Genomic DNA, 19,362 nt, shown 5'->3' on the forward strand with positions numbered 1-19,362 from the left:
GCGGAAGTATCACAAAAAAGTTAATGATATAAAACCACAAATTATGATGAGGTAGGTCTTGTGGATCACTGACTCTGGCAATTCTTCGAAACGTCTTTGCCCGACAGTAGATTAGAAGTTGTTGTGAGGTAGACGTTTAATGTTATTAGTAGAAAGGTATCCAGAGAACGGGATTTCTTACAAAATAACAAACTGAAATACTGAATACCATCCCACGTGAGCGTAAGTCGCGGGGTTTGCCTGCAAATGTACCAGATAACAGAAATCTTTATGCTTTATGTGTAAATATTTATTAATTCTGAAATTGAACAAACGCGATGGCACTAGAGGATGCTTGTTATAAGAGCGCTGCTAGCAATCCGATATTTACCTAGAAGTTATAAAGTGTATTTACCTTAGGCTACGTCACTTGGTGCACGAATTCCGTTTAATTCAACGCAGTATTGAATACGAAATGCAGTACATTTTATTTTAACTGCGCACAGAACTATGCAACACTATTCTATTCTAGGCAATATTTGCTTCTCATCCGCATCCCAGGCAACAATCACTGTCCTTAGCATATTTTGAAATTACAGTTTGGAGGAAAGGGAGGAGAAATGATTCGGTTTCCCTAAATTCACCTGTACTGCCGCCTCCTGGACGGACGCGCCTCTTAGCGCGAATGGAGTAGTATAAGCGCTCTAGCCATATATGAGACTCATCCAAAGCGGGAGAGCAGCGCGCAGCCGACGGGATGGACAGGAGTGTGATGCCAACGTTCAGTGTCCTCTTTCTGCTCGGGGTCTTACTGACGGGGACGGGAGCCACGGAGAGAAGCCGGGGAACAGGAATGCTCGGGGAGAGGGACAAGGAAAACGGCGTGGAGAGCCCGTGCGAGGTTAAAACAGTAACAGTGTCTACACTGCCCGTTCTCCGGGAAAATGAGTTCAGTTTTACCGGTGGAGGTTCGGGGAGTGTGGCTGGTGGTGGAGGTGGAGGAGGTGTCGATGGTGGTACTGGCGGCGGCGGCGGCGGGGGAGGAGGGGAGTCTCAGCTCCTGCTCTTCGTCAGGACAGACGTACCTGGAAGAATATCTGTTTTGGATGACCTCGACAACACTGCTTTGCCGTACTTCACGCTTGGTAAGCTTTACTGTACTTGCGGTATTCATGACTCTCTCTCTCTGACTGGATCTTCCACAGTCCAGTCAGCCAAAGATAACCTCCCTTGTAGTACATTGTGCGTAAAAAGAGCTAATATATAGGCTACCACGTTGGTTTTCACTGTGTATTCGTCTACGAGGTGGACTGGCTGAACAGTTATCTAGCTTTAATGTTTTGTCATCTTTGCAAACCATTTTATCGTCTTTCAAATTGGGAAACAGTGAAGATCACCACAGTTTATCAGCTCGAGTTCCCTTTTCTTTCAGTTCTTTCCTGTTTAGTTAGTCCACACTGCTCCGAACTTAGCATGTTTTGGTTAGAAGAAGCTTTCAAACGGTGCTACTAGGAAAATAAACCCGAACACGACGTTTGAACCATACTGAGCGTCCGATAATCTCCAGTCAGAGGAAAACGTCTTTTTGCATCCAGTGAAAACGCCAGTTCTGCTCTTTTAAACACATCTTTCGTGGACATCTCTTTCGCCCAATATAATTGCATTGACTCTGGATCAGCGTTTAAAAAACACCACATGCAAATGTCCTATACATTTCTATTAATAGATATTAATGTCGCGAGTGTATACCCAAACAGAACTATGTGATTTTGAATGATATGAGTATGGCTGCTTCGTCCTTCAAGCAAATCGTCTTTGATTTCCTCGACATCTATCCTACACTTTTGAGTAAAATTTGTAATGTCCTGACTGGCACTTTTATAATGAAATGGGTAGCACTGTACAAGTGATTTATAGACCTTATATTTCCTTAAACTGTACCTACCCTAATATTTTTTAGACAAGCCTATTATTATTATCATTATTATTATTATTATTTTGAGTATTTTAGATTGTTGATGATTATGTTTCAAAGTTTTAAGTTGTACCCTGACTGGAAAAATATCATCAGAGAGCAGGTTACGGAGGGAGGTAGAACAAATGTAGTGCTTTCTGTACCTTTTCTGGTGAATTCTGTAATGAAGGAGAATGTCATCATATTTTAAAGAGATCATTGAAAATTATTACCATTGGTTTTCTCTGTGGAGTGATAGATTCAGTTTTTTGGGATTTTCTAGATCTGTGTGAATTTTTCAGACATAACACATAAACATTTTTTCTGCCCCTTCGGAGGCTGGGGAAAATGATTGTGTCCATGACTCTCACATGTTTACAGTCCTGCTGGAAAGACAAAATTTCCTTTACAAATGCCCTACAGAGTTGGCAGCACAGTGCAGTGCTGTTACCCTTTTTCTTCCTAGAAATGTAGTCGTGTGACTGTGAAAATCATCGGATCGACCACTGTTCTTTTACCATTCTTGTGGAATGTAACTGCTCTTTTACCATTCTCGTGGAATGCGACTGTGCCTTGGCTGATATGGAGTAATTCCATGTTGAAATATTTGAATGTTCCCCAGGGCTGTTGTGCAGATGGCCAGTTTGATCCCAGCATGGGGGAGGTGTGTATGTGTGTCTGTGTCAACTGTCTCATGTCCTGAGGTGAAGTTAAATGCACTTTACAGACTGCATTTCTACTCTCCTTTTATCTTTAAACATAGATCTTGTTAGCCAACCTTCTATAAAGCATGAAGTGCCATGACGTCATTTCCACCAGTGTGCCTATCAGGTCACATCCTGTCCTTCCCTTTTTTCGGAATCTGTCAGTGGAATCCATTTCTCAGGTTAGCATGTAGCCCTGAGCACCTGCCTCTCAGAAATAGGGAATGCATTTGCTCCGCTGCAAACAAAATTGTTCACATTCCATCTTATTTTCTCACAACCTCCTTCTTTGGCATGACAATGGACTGCTTATTTCAGGGGCATTGATTGGGTCAATGTTCCTCCTGCTTCTTTGAAAGATGTGGTAGCTTAAACAAATGATTTCAAACTACTGTAGCTCAGAAACAGCTGTGTCAGTGAGGCCATGGACTTTGCAGATGGGTGAACTCTGAAAGACTCTACCTGTATAGAGCTCATGGCCCAGAGGGCTGCTTTCAGGCCTTCTTGTTATATTATTATTCAGATTTCTTTTGGACACAATTATATTGCTCAATATGCACAACCACTATGCATATTACCTAATTTTATTCATATTCTCCATTGAGAACATAAATGAAAAAGTCATAAAACATAATTTTATTTTATTATTGCATTGGCTTATACCATGGAAATCTTGGCAGACCTTGAGTGGAGGTGAGTTTGCATTCTCTGGGTTACCTGTTCATAAAAGGTTCAGGCCCATTCATGAGAGGCTTTATGACAAAAGCTTTTTATGCTCCAACCATTTATTAAAGATTCATACAACCACAAATGGAAGTTTTATTACTTTTATATTTTATACACATTATTGTGAGGAAAATAAGTTCATGGAAGGAGGCAGGTATACAAAATTGATATGAATAGGTGGGCAGTAAAATAATAAACCATAACAAATCAGTCTGTTTTAATACTGGTGATCCAGTATGATCGATGCTGCAACATTTTGTTTGTCCTTCAGCTTCAACAACAGATTTCAGCAATAGGATGTTTAATATATGCAGTTGCATAACACTTTAGTTGCAAAAATTAATTAAAGACTTTTGTGTGCTATAACAGCTAAATAAGTACTCTCAAATTCATTGCAAAGCATGTTGTGATTGTACTGAATCCAGGGTTATTGCACTTGTTAGCTTATGTCTATATTGAGATAACTTTTTTGCCGTTTTCTCATCAAGCCACAATGCAAATTAGCTGCCTTCTCCTATTACCCAACTGGGTCAGGGAAAGGTTCTATATAATCAGAACCTGATTTAAGTTAGCACAGGCTCTCGAAGGCAGAGAGCAGTATCAAAACATCCACAATTACACGGGTTACATTTAGGAGCAACTGAGTTTGGGAAAAAAGGGGTACATTTATTTTGGTCTTCACATCTCCCTGACTGATCAGAACACAGTTGTATATGATGAAAACCTACTAGCCTACCTTTTGTACTGTATTCTATATTTGACCTTTGACAGTGTTTAATGTATCTCTCCTGCTGCATTTATGACACGATTCAACTAATTAACTAATCATGTTCTTCAATCAAGACCTTGATAAGTAGAATCAGCTGAATTAATTCTGAAGATGCATCTTCCCAAGTTCAACCAAATGGGTCCAAACTACAAACAAAGGAGCTTTTCAAAGCCAACAACTGGAAAATTATTGACCGGCCAAGTCATTCACCTGATCTGAATCTATTTGAACATGTGTTTCATATGCTGAAGGCTGAAAACGTAAGGCCCCCAACACAAGCAGGAGCTATGGGTGGCTGCAGTACAGCCCTGACAGAGCATGACCATAGAAGATACTGAGCACCTGCTGAAGTCTCTGGGTCACAGACTTCAAGATGTCATTGCATGCAAAGGATATGCAACAAAGTACTAAATATATGACTACTTTCATTTACATGACACTAATATGTGGCGGCATGGTGGTGCAATGAATACCGCTGCCGCCTCACAGTAAGAAGCTCCTGGGTTCAAATCCTGGCCAAGGAGTTTCAGTGTGGAGTTTGCATGTTCTCCCTGTGCCTGTGTGGGTGTCCTCTGGGTAATCTGGTTTCATCCCGCAATCCAAATCCAAAAACATGTAGGTTAGGCTACTTCAATCTATTCAGTCAACCTACCCTATATAAATAAAAAGGTTAACAAAAATATGTCCCAAACATTATGGTTCCCTGAATGCGGAACTATGTGTAAAAAAAACTGTAATTTCTGCATGGTGAAACTGAAATGTGTAAAAATACCCTTTTAATAAAAGCTGGGAATCTGCCCTTTTGCCACGTGAAATTTTTGATTACAAAAAAAAAAACAATTGTGGAGTACAGAGGCATATCAAGGAAAAATGCCTGTCTCCCTAACATAATGGATCTCACCGTATATATACTTTTTTACAATGATTGTGCAGATATGCAAAAGGAACCGTTGCAGGTATTACATGTGCCAAATGCCCAAACAGGCACCATACTTATAATACAACATAATGTTAAGGTCATTACAACACTATAGCCCTCACCGTATGGTTTTTAATACGAGATGTAGTAGGATTCTTTAAATTTAAGTTATTAACTTTTAAATGTCTAAAATAACTACCATGTATAGGGTTTTTATTTTCTGTAAATGACTTTGTGGAATAACATGGGGTGGCTAACCTATGTCACATGGATTTTAGAGAGACTTTGAGAGCCTGTTCGGATGGGGAGCTGGGTACCTTTGAGCACAAACAAAATGTGACTGAGGATTACACTAGCTGTCGGAGCCTTTTCTAAGACATGTAACTGTAGTATTGTTTCCCTCTGTCAGTGGCCCGGTGATGCAGGAGGGAGAGTGTTTATGAAATGACAGCCCTATTTATTACTCAATCACAGAGGAGAAATGTAAACTTGCCAGAACTGTCATTTCTGAGGAAATTTCTAGAATTTCAAGGCAAGCCTCATTGTGCCTTTTCTTTTTGGGTTTTCTAATGAATTCATTTTTATGGAAAAACCTTCTCCTTGAATTCTGTCAGTACAAAGGGAGCAAACATCACTATGCTCTTGAGCAATGCTAGAGTAAGAGAGATGGTACACACATTTTTTTTAGAAAAGTGGCATGTCTTCTATTCATGTGGGGCTGTTGTGTGAAATTTTGGAAGTCGAGGCACTAGCATTGCCAGTTTATGGCTGAATTTAAATGTTCTATATTGAATGTAGGGTGCTTAAAATGATGAAAAATGTATATAGTCTGATATTCATGTGCACATGGACATACACCCACATAAGGCTCTGCCTCCCTAAACTTGTAAAAACAGGGAATATACTTTGGTATTTAAGGAATCATGATTATAATAATTTTATTTAACAACAATAACAACAACAACTATGATAACTTTGACATTGGCCATCCCTGAGGAGATAGAACACACTGATATTTATATTACATTATTCCATATAACTGTGTGGTACTGACAGTCTAAGAGCTTGTATGGGAACATAAGTGAACATTGTCCTTCACTTCCACTGTCCCCTGTTTACAGTAAGTGAATCTCAGCCATATTAGGTTACGCCATGGTGTGTCCCTAATGAGATTAATCATCATTATTAACATGAGGATCAAGGCAACTGCTCTGCTTTCTAAAAATGAAAAATGCAACTACAGCATTGTGCACTGAGTTTGAGGTAGATCATGCTGTATGGCCAGGACATAGATTTGCTAGACGTCCGATTTTTGTCTGGTTTTCAAATTATTTGTACATGTCCGGTTTGATGTCCTGACTGCATGATGTAATGTCCGGTCCAAGTAACTGATGTTGTTGCTTTGGCTGTTCTATTTCTATAGGCTGTGCTGTTTTTCTAGGTTGTGGCTGTGCTGCTTCTCCAGACTGTGGCTGTGATATTTTTTGGGCTGTAATTTGGTTGCTTCTCTGGCTGTGGCTGTGCTATTTCTCTGGGTTGTGGCTATGCTGCTTCTCCAGACTATAGCTGTGCTATTTATCTGGGTTGTGTCTGTGCTGTTTCTCTGGGCTGTGGCCGTGCTATTTCTCTAGCCCATGGCAGTGTTATTTATCTTGGATATAGCTGTGCTGCTTCTCTAGCCCATGGCTGTGTTATTTATCTTGGCTATAGCTGTGCTACTTCTCTAGCCCATGGCTGTGTTATTTATCTTGGCTGTGGCTGTGCTGCTTCTCTGTGCTGTGACTGTGCTGCTTCTCTGAACTATGGCTGTGCTAGTTTTCTTCCCTGTGCTGTGCTACACTCCTGCTTCTGCATCTTTGTACTGAGACTGACTCCGCTATGCATGAAATGAAGAAAACAAAACGATCGACTGCTAATTGACTGGTAGCTGCATACTTTGCAGTTAATAATTGAGTCTGAAGATAATGAGGTTAACCTGTATGTGCTTGTTTCTGCTTCTAAATGCAGTTGTGTTTGTATTAACAAGAGACCACTATCGACACCAAAAATTATATATTATACAGCCTCTGCATATTTGTTTTTGATCTAATTTAATCAGATTATTTCATTGAATGGAGACAAATATTTTGAAATGCAATTGCCATGTTACTTTAATACAATAAAATAAAATCATTCATTTGAAATGGTACAATTCTATGAATTGGGATAGTAAGCTGTTCCAGAAAATACTGAAGAGGTCAATTTGCCGGTCATCCACCTGATCTCGTCTGTGACTTAATGGCTTCTTTTTAGTCATTTTGCCTGCACAAAATTAAAATGAGTCCCTTGTAAAATAATGTGTATGTTTCCATGTACTGTTTTTTTTTCAGTTGTTTATGTATGTTTCCTAGAAATCTTACTCATTTTCCCAAAGCTATAAGCATAAAATAGTCAACTGTTTTGGGAAAACTCCTGAAATCTCTTTCAAAATGAAATGCTGCATTCAGAACTGTGATCTCTCCTCAAAAGTACACTTTGTAAACCAAATTACACGCATGCACCATCAACTGAATAGACTCTCCTGAGTACCAATTAGATACTGTTGTGATAAATAAAATTAAATAATAATAAAAATTGCTAGGGAAATCCAGTCACTAATCTATTACATTTTCAGTGTTATAAACTTAAAGTTTATATGTGGAAGCCTGTTCTAACAGCTTGTAACTGTAAGTATTAAAATATGAGCAGTATTCAAAATGAGAAGTAATGATGAAGCCACACTATACGTGGCGACGGCTGCCTGTCGCCGCGCCGCATCCCCACAATCGGCTGTTTGTGGGCCTGTCACCTATTTTTGACAGACAGTTGTGTTCGTTAAATGTTGACTGGGTTTAATATCGTGTTTCATATTCATTGTCCTGTCTGAATAAAAATCATTTTTGCAGTAACCTAGATCTGAAAGATGTTAGTCAGCTGCCTTGCTAGGCTGTTCAATGTCTAGCTAGTGAGTAACAACCAACAACAAAAATCTTGTCTGGCCAATTAGCCAGATAATGCCTTCAAAGTTATATCTGGTTAGCTAGCTAGGTGGCTGGTAGAAACGAACAACTAGCAACTAATACATTAGGAAGATTTTTTTTGTTTGTTATTGTTTGTTGTTACTCACTATAGCTAGACATTAGACAGCCTAGCTAGGCAGCTTATTAACATTTTTCAGAGCTAGGTTACTGCAAAAATGATTTTTATTCAGACTGGACAGTGATAGTAGCTAACGGCGATAACTACATTGCAGAGACTTTTCTCCACGCTGCATTCCTCTTATCAATGTCTCTGTTGGAGATACGGAAATTATGAGTTAGGTCCTCCATTGTGGAACGATAGAATGTGGAACTAAAATGAGAAAAAAATAGGGACAATTTACTTGACGGATCATTAGATAAAATCAGATTGGTTACCACGACGCGGCGGGGGGGTCAAAGTTGAATTTTTGCCATCTCCCCCGCGGCCTCACCGCCTCTCGCCGCGCCGCCGGCAATCCCAATATGCCTTGCTGGGTCTGGCCACCACCCGCCGCCACCTCTCATTGAAAATGAATGGAGACGGCGCTGCTGCGCGGCGGGGCCGCGTATAGTGTGGCTTCACCGTAAGGCTTTGTAGTATGGCCCATTTTAGCATTATGGTGGAAGAACCCACAGTAAGTAAGTACGTAAATTTTATTTATAAAGCACATTTAAAACAACTGTTGAACCAAAGTGCTGTACAAAATACATGCATGCAAAGTAAATATAAAACAAACATACAGGACAACAAAGAAAATTTTAACACAAAACATTTGAACATTTGGAAATGTTAGGGCAAAGAGGTATGTTTTAAGTCATGATTTAACTAGAGTGGTGGAAGGGGCAGACATGATGTTGAAGTGGTAAGCTGGAATGCAAAAGCACAGTCACCCTTGAGATTTAACTGAAACAGCAGAATAGCCAGAAGCTACTGGTTGGGCATCCTCAGTGGCGTGAGGACGAAGTAGGTTGGTAATATAAGAGGGAGCCAGTCCTTTGAGTGCTTTAAAAACAAGAAGTAAACCCATAAAATGGATTCTAAATTAGATTGGAAGCCAATGCGAGGATGCTAAAAAAGGGATGGTGTGGTCCCTCTTCTTAGCGGCAATAAGTAATCTAGCAGCGGCAGTTTGCATTAGCTGTAAGAGTGAGACAAGACAAGAGTGACTTATTGAAACCAGCATAGAAAGACAATTATCTATTTGAGAAGAGATGAAAGCATGGATGATTTTCTCTAAATCACGGAAGGAGAGAAATGATTTGACCTTAGGGATTGCTCTGAGCTGGAAGAAGCACCCTTTGACAACAGAGTTTATCTGCCCTTAAAATAGGAGATCAGAATCATAGATAACCCCCAAATTTCTAGATAGTGATTTAACTTGTGAAGAGAGATGACCTACATTTTCACCAAGGCTGTTAATGGATTTAGTGGGGCAAATAAAATTACTTAAGATTTGGAGACGTTTATTTGGAGGAAATTGTTAGCCATCCAGCTCTTAATCTCCATCAGACAGTCATTTAGGCTCTGCAGAGAGTGAAAATCATTGGGTTTCAAGGGGAAGCAGAATTGGGTATCATCCCCATAGCAATGAAAAGAGATATTGTTCTTCCGGATGATACACTGTATGACTAAAAGTATCTGGACTCCCCTTTGGTCTGAAGATGTTTTTCATGTTTTGGGCTAGACCCCTTAGTTCCAGTGAAAGAAAATCTTAACGCTATAGCATAAATTGACATACTAGATGATTCTGTGCTTCCCCAACAGTTTAGGGATGGCCCTTTCTTGATTCAGCATGACAATGGGGCACACAGTGAGGTCCACATATATATATATATATATATATATATATATATATATATATATATATATATTTATTGTTTGTGTGCATTGAGAACGTGAAATGAAGACCGACTTTTGAATTAAAGAAAAAAATGTATGCTCAGGCAACTGAGATGAGATGGAAAATGCAAACTAATGCATTCGAGAAGATGAAGCCTCAATGTGATGGACGAAATGTCTGAACTTTGCTTGCTAGATTTTTTCAGATTGCTTGCTTGTTACTTGATTTGCATAAGTACTTTAGTGAATCAGTAGTTAATATGGTGTAATAAAAAGTGTGGATAGCCTTTAAACCTGTTGCTCAATAAGCATGAACCACCACAGTGTTTTGTCTTAGTAGCTGTATCCCTTTGTGTCTCAAAACCCAACAGTGAAGATGTGCAGTCTTGACCTCTCTTAGTGAATGTGCTGAGTACTTAGCTAGTGTTTTAATATTCTCATTTCTGGAAATCAAGGCTGTGCCTTATGTGCATCTTAAGTGAAGGGTCTTACGCACAATGATAATGAAATGGCGGTGAAAATGCCAGACCTGTGAGAGATGGCTGATCCGGGTTAATTGCACTTATAAAGCGGACCACCACGGATAGCTTTTTCATTTTTTACACTATCGGGTAGACGAATGTGTATATTTGTGTGTGACTGTGTGTATGAGAGTGTGTGTGTACCTGTGTGTGTGCCTGTGTGCGTGTGTGTGTTTTATTTGTGTACATGTGTTGGTGGTAAACACCTATTCTAATGCCCTCACCATATACAGTAAGGTATACCAGTTTTGAAGTTGCATTATATCTGAAGATGCACCTATCTTGAAAAGCTCTGTAGGGTGATAATTATCAGCCATTGGTGTGCCTGTATGTTCCCAGAAAAAACTGATTTACTACATACACAGCAACCGCTGTAACCAATGTTGGTTTACAGAATGCGCTGTCTTTATGTAAAATCAGTGCAGAGAAACAATAGACCAATAATAACTTAATGACGCTAAAAACAATCCTCTGTGGCACCTCACACTCCGTACACCAAACTAAATCACCAATGGGGTGAATGGTTTTTGGCTCTATAAAGAAACTGTTGGATGATGTCTGAGTATACTTACAGAGTATTTTAAGTTAAAACTAATGTTTAAAAAAAAAAAAAAATTTTTTTGGAACAAATTCATTAATTGTGTTCACACATACTTTTAAATATATGTTTTAAACTTGATTGAACAGAATATGCTGTGATAGGCTACAGGCTGGCACCATGTGTGTGTGCGTGCGTGCATATGAGTGAGCTTGTGTGCATGTGTGTGTAGGCAAAATTCCATTGTGAACTTCACTCACATAGGAAACTGGCCTTAAGGTTTGATTCCCAGTCAAGACCCTTCTGTTGTACCCTTGAGCCAGGTACTTTACATAAATCATTTCAGTATGTGTTCAGCTGTATAAACGGATATTAAGCAAAAATTCAAAATACTCTGGATAAGGGCATCTGCAAAATGCCTGTTATGTAATGTAATGCAACACTGTACTAATGTATAGCTGTTTTTAAAATAGTCTAAAATCATTTTTAAAATGTGATATGTAATACAGATGATGGGTCTATGCAAAATGAGATGTCGGTCTGGTTTTTGAAAAGACACACACACACACACGAGTGCGCGCACACACACACACATGCGCGTACGCGCACACACACACTTATTAGTAAAAGACTTCATCAACTTAAAATATGTGGTGAAACAGATGTCTAAGCTGCTTGCTTGACCACATTCTACATTCTCTTCAGATGGTAAGATGAAAGGACACAAGGCCAGGTTATTTGAAATAATTTACGAAAAATTAGGTGGCATTGCATTGGAATAGAGCTTGTTTAATTCTCTGTGAGCTAAGATATTATTTTATTGTTTGTTGTAACTTGGCCTCATTTTTATAATAGCACTTTTAATGACAAGATTAGATTTTGCAAGTTTTGATTGATAACTTATGGTAAATGGACTGCATTTATATAGTGCTTTTATCTACAGTGGGCTCCAGAATTATTGGCACCCTTAACAAAAATGAAGAAAAAAGGCTGCATATAATAAATGACACAAATAATAATCTATATGTTATGTTTAATCATAGGGGAAAACTATATATTTTATTTCAATACATTTACTCTCATGCTTTAATGTTTTTTTATTAAGTAATCTATTTTTTTCTGAAAACCATAGGTGCCATAATTATTGGCACCCCTAACAATTATTGTAAGTAAAATCAAACAAAATGAAATTGGCAATACAATTTTACTTAATTTAGTTAATCTCAGTCTAAAGGAACTATATTGTGTCATTCCATCACTTCCAGTTTCACTAGAGAATAAAAATGAGGTAACAAGCATACAAAATCTGTTTGTCATCCATCAGCATGGAAAAAGCCAAATAACTGTCAATTCAGAAGAGACCGATGGTAATTTACCATCACAAGTCTGGTAATGGGTACAAAAAAAGATATAAACAGTTAAACATGCCATTTAGCACTGTAAGGGCAGTAATAAAAAGGTGTTAAACATATGGAATGGTTGCAGATTTGCCAGGAAGAGGAAGCAAGTGCATGTTGTCCCCACAGTGAGGAAGATGGTGAAAGAGGCCATTAATAACCCAAGGATCACTGCTTAAGAATTGCAGAGATTGGTTTGTTTCTTGCGGTAAACAAGTCTAAAAAAAAACATAAAATGGCACCTCCATACCAACTAACTCTTTGGAAGGGTGGCACGAAGACAGCCCTTACTGAGCACAATAAACAAAACCAAAAATTGCCAAACCTCATTGGAATTATGACTGGAGGAGAGTGCTATTGTCAGATGAGACCAAAATTGAAAGTTTTGGCCATACACACCATTGACATGTTTGGCGGCAAAAGAGGAATGCATACAGGAGAAGCACCTCATACCTACTGTCAAATATGGAGGTGGGTCATTGATATTTTGGAGATGCTTTGCTGGCAGTGGTCCCGGGACACTATTTTAGATCAATGGCACAATGAATTCAACAAAGTACCAGGAAATTCTGGCAGAAAATTTGGTTGTCTCTGCTAAGAAGCTAGGACTTGGTCATAGGTAGATTGTCCAGCAGGACAATGACTCCAAGCATACATCAAAATCTAAACAGAAAGGCTTAAGTGAAATCAACAAATCCCTCCAAATGTGTTCTCTAACCTTATCACAAATTATAGGAAAAGACTCATGGCTGTCATCTTTGCCAGGGATGTTTTCACAAAGTATTAAACCAGGGGTGCCAATAATTGTGGAACCTGTTTTTGGGGAAATATATATATATGTATATATATATATAATTTTTTATTTATTTAAGACTTTGGTTGATTCCAATGAATCATTAATCAAGCGCACTAGTTTACAGATGTTGGAAAATAAAGCTTATGTCAATAACTCTATTTTTTAGTTTAGCATTTTTATCAAGGGTGCCAATAATTCTGGAGCTCACTGTATATATATCCAAAGCGCTTTACAGTTGATGCCTCTCATTCACCCATTCACACACACACTCACACGCCAACGGCGAAAGGCTCCAATCAGCTCGTTGGGAGCAATTAGGGGTTAGGTGTCTTGCTCAGGGACACTTCGACACTCGCAGGGTGGGGGATCGAACCGGCAACCCTCTGACTGCCAGACAACCGCTCTTACCTCCTCAGCTATGTCACCCCTGTTATAAGTAGTACCTTTGTATGCGTGAGTAATGGGGCATTCTTGTATGCTTGAAAATATGAAATTACTTTCAGTTGGTAAGTTTTTTTTTTTTTTTGCAAACCACGTTCATACATAGCTAGAAAATAAATAAAAACATAAGACGCATTTCATGGTAGCCTCTTGGTATTTATATTGACAGAGTTTGGTATTCCAAAATGCAAAATGATAACAGTACTGAGCAACCGGACTACTGAATTGTTACTGATATTTCCTGATGTATAGTATATACGCAGTCATTATAGTCAGTTGTGTACAGACAGGGAGGGTACAGGCTGTGTTGCTTCAGTTGACAGCTGTCAGATTTGTAGACTGTGTTTATTGTGTGAGTGTTTGTGGCAAGTAAAACTGTGTGTACTTTATTTTGCTGAGGGCAATTTTGTTTTCCTGATGGCACAGGCTAATGACAGGCCTGGCCTTGAAGGGGGAGGAAGGGTGGCGGTGGAAGGGGGGGTGTTGCTATGGTGTAATCACAGGTTTATAGAGTAACATTACATCTCTCAAGTGCAGACTAGCAACAACTGTGGGACTTGCTGCCCAACCCTTCTGAGCTCACCCATCTCCTCGTGATCGCTGCTGGGACTTGCAAGTCGTGAACTTTCTAGCAAAAAGTGGCTGAGGCGTTTTTCTGCATTGCGCTCCACGGCCTGCCTGCGCTTATCAAAAGCCCAGTGGAGCTCCTGGTAATTTATGAAGTTATTACTCTTCGGGTTGTAAATGAGAAACATAGTCCAAAGCCTTGTCCTTTACCAGTAATTGAATTGACCAATGGGTCCTTGAAATTGGACTGTCAATTCCAGAGAACTTGGTCTATAAAATATTTCTGCTTTCTATGAATATCACTCAAACCATGATGGGATATTTGAAAATCTTTATTTATTGTTTTTGAAGGAAGACAATAGTGCAGTGGTAGCAATGGTAAAATCAATAGTAACGTTAAGAAATTTAGCTATTATGATAAAAAAAAAATACCTGTTTCAAACTCATTATCTCATACAGGTTGGTGACTATAACACTGCACCACTTTCCTGGAGAATGTTCAAGAATCCAACAAGATATTTTTTCCACATAAAGGAAATGAATAGGCTTGAGAAGCTCTTAATCTACAGGAATACCCGATTGGCTCCCTACAGGCCTAACCCAAGGCAGTTTTTGATCTGTTTTTCTGTTCTACTGAGGGAAACTTTAATTGTAAAAATTGCTGAATCTATTTTTCAAATACATTTTTCTCCATCCTTTTTTACCCCCTTCCAGAAGCAATAGAATTAGCATCAACATTTCAAATATGGTTGTTCCAGACATAGATTTTATTATATCAAATAAAGCTATATTTAACAGGGTGACAGCTATGTTGGCATCTTAAGATGCAGAAAGAGTTCTCCTTAGCATCATGCTAATGAAAGTTCCTGCTTTCCATGTATTTTAGCTAAATGGCAGTATGCACACCCATATTTTATTGATTAAAACTGATGATCAGAGCTTAAATATCTCATATTGCGCTTTTTTTCAATAAATGGTATGGCTTTTCTGTTTGAACTCAAGTGAACTCAAGTCATTGTGCCAAAACTGCAGAGTTGTGGCACTACGCTGAAGCATTTTTATTTTAATTTGAGCCATGCAATAAAGACATTCTCTGAAAAGGTAAAAACACAAACAAATTTAAATGACTAACACTGGCTGTTGGGCCTGGCTTTTATGGTCGACCTCACTGAGCAAATGAACACTTTGAATAGGACAATTCAAGGACCCAAGCAAGATATCAGAATAAATGGTGGAAGTAGTAAAAGCTTTTCAAGCATAGTATGATTTATGGGAGAGACAATCTAAAGGTAGAAATTTCTTTCACTTTCCCTCACAAATTCATGGAACAGCACGGAAGTTCATTATGTAAAGAAAACCTCATGCCGTGCAACATGAAGTTGTCGATTGGGAAGAGTGAATTTGAACATCACTCTCGAGACTGCTAGTCACATCATCAGATAATCCAGCTGTTTGCCAGTCCTCTTCACTGTTAGTACAACTACAGCTCTAGAGGAACTTATATTGGAAATCATTGATTTGTAAAGCAAATTTGAGATGTATTCTCAGGAGCTGCTGCTTGAGTTCGCTTGCAAGCTCTCTTTTGTTGACTTCTTCAAATGAACAAAAACAAGGATACTCTAATCTGGCCCTCGAGGCCAGTCATGGTTTTCAATTCTTTCTGTCTAATCAAGAATCATGATTTGGGAAACTAAATGAGAAGGGGTTCTGGGCAATTAGTGACTTTGTAATTGTACTGGTAATCAATCAATTAACCTCAAGGTAGTCAAAAACATCATTATGTGACTGGTCTTGAGGGCCAGATTTGAGTATTTGAGGGCCACCCTAGAGTAAAGTTCTGTGTCTCTTTAAAGGCACTGAAACAGTGAACATGTCATGATTACCTGTCCATCCATCTGCCTGTCCATCCTATCTGGGAGAAGTTATGGATTTTATTCAGCTCTGGCCACACTTCGGAAACGGCTGGGAGAACACACGGGTACCTTTCCAAGGGAAAAGTTAATAAGCCTGCTGTATTCACTTTGTGAAGCTTCATACTCCATCCAGTAAATAAATACAGTAAGAACTGGGCCCAGAATTAAACACAGTGGTCCATCTATGCCCCTGCTACGTTCTCCACAGCTCCGTTTGTTTCGCTGGATGTCTCGATGGAAGCCCACCGCAGCGCAGACATTCTGAAATGAATCTCGTCTCAAAACTGTTTTTCATTTTTCGGGCCCAGGTACTGGGGCGGGGGGATTGAATTCTGTCGCTCGGCATTCTCCACGACATCCCCATGGGAAATGGGATTTGCGTCCACGCTGTCTGCAAAGGAAGGGGTTTAACAGCATGCTGTGCTCGAAGGGGTTCGCTTCAAGGAGGAGTTTGACAGCTGCCTGGCAGTGTAAAACAAGCGAAATAGCCAAAATCACATTTCTCATTTGTATCAAAAGGGTAGCCAAGGCCTGAAAGAAAAATAAAGAAAATAATTTTCCAGATTTTCTGAAGGAGGATGTGGGTTTCATTGAATCTGGCACACACATAAAATTGATGTAAATAAGTTAAACTACCATATGCACACACACACACACAGACTCACATACCTACTGTATGTGTCTCTGTATGATAGGGCATACAGCACAGATAGTTTCGGCACTTTATATGCACATTCTACTTTGCTTCACTGTTGTAATTATCCTGTCTGCTAGCTTATATAAATATTTGTGTGCCTGAGGACTTTTATCCTGGGTATATGCTCTACTCCTTTTGAGGGCGTGTGTAGTACTTTTGTTTGATGGGCAGAGCAGAGTTTCCCCAAAGACTGCAAAGACTTGTCGAAACATGCCCCAGCAAACCACACCGATTTATTTATGTATTTATATGTTTTATTGTGGAAAGGTGGAAATTTCAAAAAAGTTTGTATAACTTGTTGCACATGTCCTAACGTGCTAAAGATAGTCCCATGAATAGGGGAGAATTATGTGAATTATGTAGTAATGCTGAGAAGGAGCAGAATGAACTAATCAGGATTGTGTGCAAGCTGAGAGCAGTGTAGAGTTTAAAGGCACTGCTGTGGACTGCAGGAGCAGTGACAACATTAAAACTGGAGTGATAAGCCATCTCTCCCCGGGGGTGGCGTGAAACAGATCTCTGCAGAGATATCTTAATATGCAGTTTATATTTGACAACCCAGCCTGACAGGAGAGTGCTACCTCTCTTTTTCTGTGTGTGTACTCCACTGCATATTTCTCCCCATTCCGGGCCTGAGCAAATCAAATTATAGCAACTGTGCAGAGAGAATAATGTCACGCAGGTGCTTGATGCTGGTAGATTGAGAGGAAATGAGTGAATTTAGTTATTTCTATATTTTTTGCATATGGCTCAGATGACCTAGCATGCTATTGAAACCCTAGCAGTGTGGAAAATTCACAGCTCACATTTGGTATTCATTTCTGGGGAAAAAAGTTAATCAGGTTTCTACATTTCTTATTTATTTATTAGCAAAAGAAAAAACATATATTTTTAATAATAGAGTGTAAAATAGAATGTACTCTAGGGGCTGGGTTTGTTGCAGTAAACCTCAGCAGAAAATCAGGCCTTGGGATATGGTCTGATTACTGCTCACTGTCATAATTCTCAAGCCCTTTTTACACTTTTAAGTTAGGGGCTGTTCTGATGTTCTATTAGAATTTCACAAGTTTCACCTGGAATTGCAGTGGGTAGCAACACAGGGCTAAAGAATGCATGTTTATCAGTCATTTTCTCTCAGACCTTTCCATCGAAGCAATACACAGGATAGCACAAGGACCTGCAATCATTTTACGCATTGTCATTCTTTGACAGAAAGAACAGAAACTTTTCTATTTCCTCTGCAGTGCATCATGAGGACTTCTGGGAGGCCGGTTCTTTGTCATATTCAAAAAGGAGAAATCCCTAATCTGCACTGGGTTATCAGATAATTACTACGTCAGTATATTCATTCCTCGTAGAGAAACTCATTTTAGATATCATTAGCTATATACTACGTTAGTGCTACTTGCCGGTTATTAGGGTACAGGAACATGCTCACTAAAGTAATGGTTAACTGGAATGTCGACATGCCCCCTTCCAGTGTAACCCATTGGATGTTACTGCATCAAAATTGGAACAGTGTGTAGGCGCACACAAGCTTAGAGCTCCTAGGCAGTAGTTCCTGCTTGTTAGCACAAATTTAGTTAGCACATTTTCTTAATACAATTCTGTTAGTGAAGGTTTTAGCTCAGGGTTACCATCACCAGCTGTGTTAATAGTGACTGCCAGCACAGGAGCTATATATATATATATATATATATATATATATATATGGAGAGAATGAAAGAGAGAGAGAATGTATTCTCTGTATGTATGTGTATATAATATATATATATATATATACACATACATACAGAGAATACATTCTCTCTCTCTTTCATTATCTCCATATATATATATATATATATATATATATATATATATATATATACTGAAATAATTATCTTGAAATATGAATGATATTTCATAAGGATATTGAGAGGAGACAGTTTATTCATTCAGGTTTCATTTTGTTGTATAACATGGCATGTTGTCTGAGATATGGAGCCACTCTTTATAAATGATGCACTAATGCATTCTTGTAATAGGATTTACTTAATGTCCTCACATTTTTTTCTTTCTATTTGAGTTTGGGGAATACTCAAAATGGAAACTTTTCTCAGCTCTGTAAGCTTTTATGTGCTCTCATTCTTCATAGCAGTTGTTCGATGGAAACGGATGCTACCTGAAAAATGTACAAAATGAGGACCTTTAAAAACAGATGAGTCACAAATACACAGGCACTGAAGCACACCTAGGACATAAAAGCACACAAACGCACACACTCACTCATACAGGCATATACAGTAACACAGACACACACATAAATGGAAAGACGATTAACACCTGCTTTGCACTGGCTAAGCTTGAAACTAAACAGCATTTGATTGGCCTGACTCTTGTGCATACATTACTGGAGCTTATAGCTAGGTTGTCACGGTTTCTGCTGTAAGGTCTCACCCCGTTTGATGTGATGCAAAAGATGACACCAATAGACAGGAGAACTGAGATTTTAGTATCAAGGCTATCTGCGTTTTACGTAAACATGTTCACTCATGGCTGAATATTGATATACTGATGCACT

General features: G+C 38.9%; 1 protein-coding gene across 4 annotated transcripts in view; it reads left to right on the forward strand.

Annotated features, from left to right (window-relative positions):
* Positions 1 to 330: 330 nt before the first annotated feature.
* LOC135265195 (astrotactin-2-like) overlaps positions 331 to 19,362 on the forward strand; it is a 454,017-nt gene continuing 434,985 nt past the window's right edge. The window contains exon 1 of one of the 4 annotated variants that reach the window (XM_064354593.1): positions 331 to 1,124. In XM_064354593.1, the coding sequence (XP_064210663.1) occupies positions 737 to 1,124 (388 nt within the window). In that variant the 5' untranslated portion in view covers positions 331 to 736. The remainder of the gene's footprint in view (positions 1,125 to 19,362) is intronic. The other 3 variants (XM_064354592.1, XM_064354591.1, XM_064354590.1) reach the window with 3 other exon arrangements.

Source organism: Anguilla rostrata, chromosome 10, assembly GCF_018555375.3.
Source record: "Anguilla rostrata isolate EN2019 chromosome 10, ASM1855537v3, whole genome shotgun sequence".
NCBI lineage: Eukaryota > Metazoa > Chordata > Actinopteri > Anguilliformes > Anguillidae > Anguilla > Anguilla rostrata.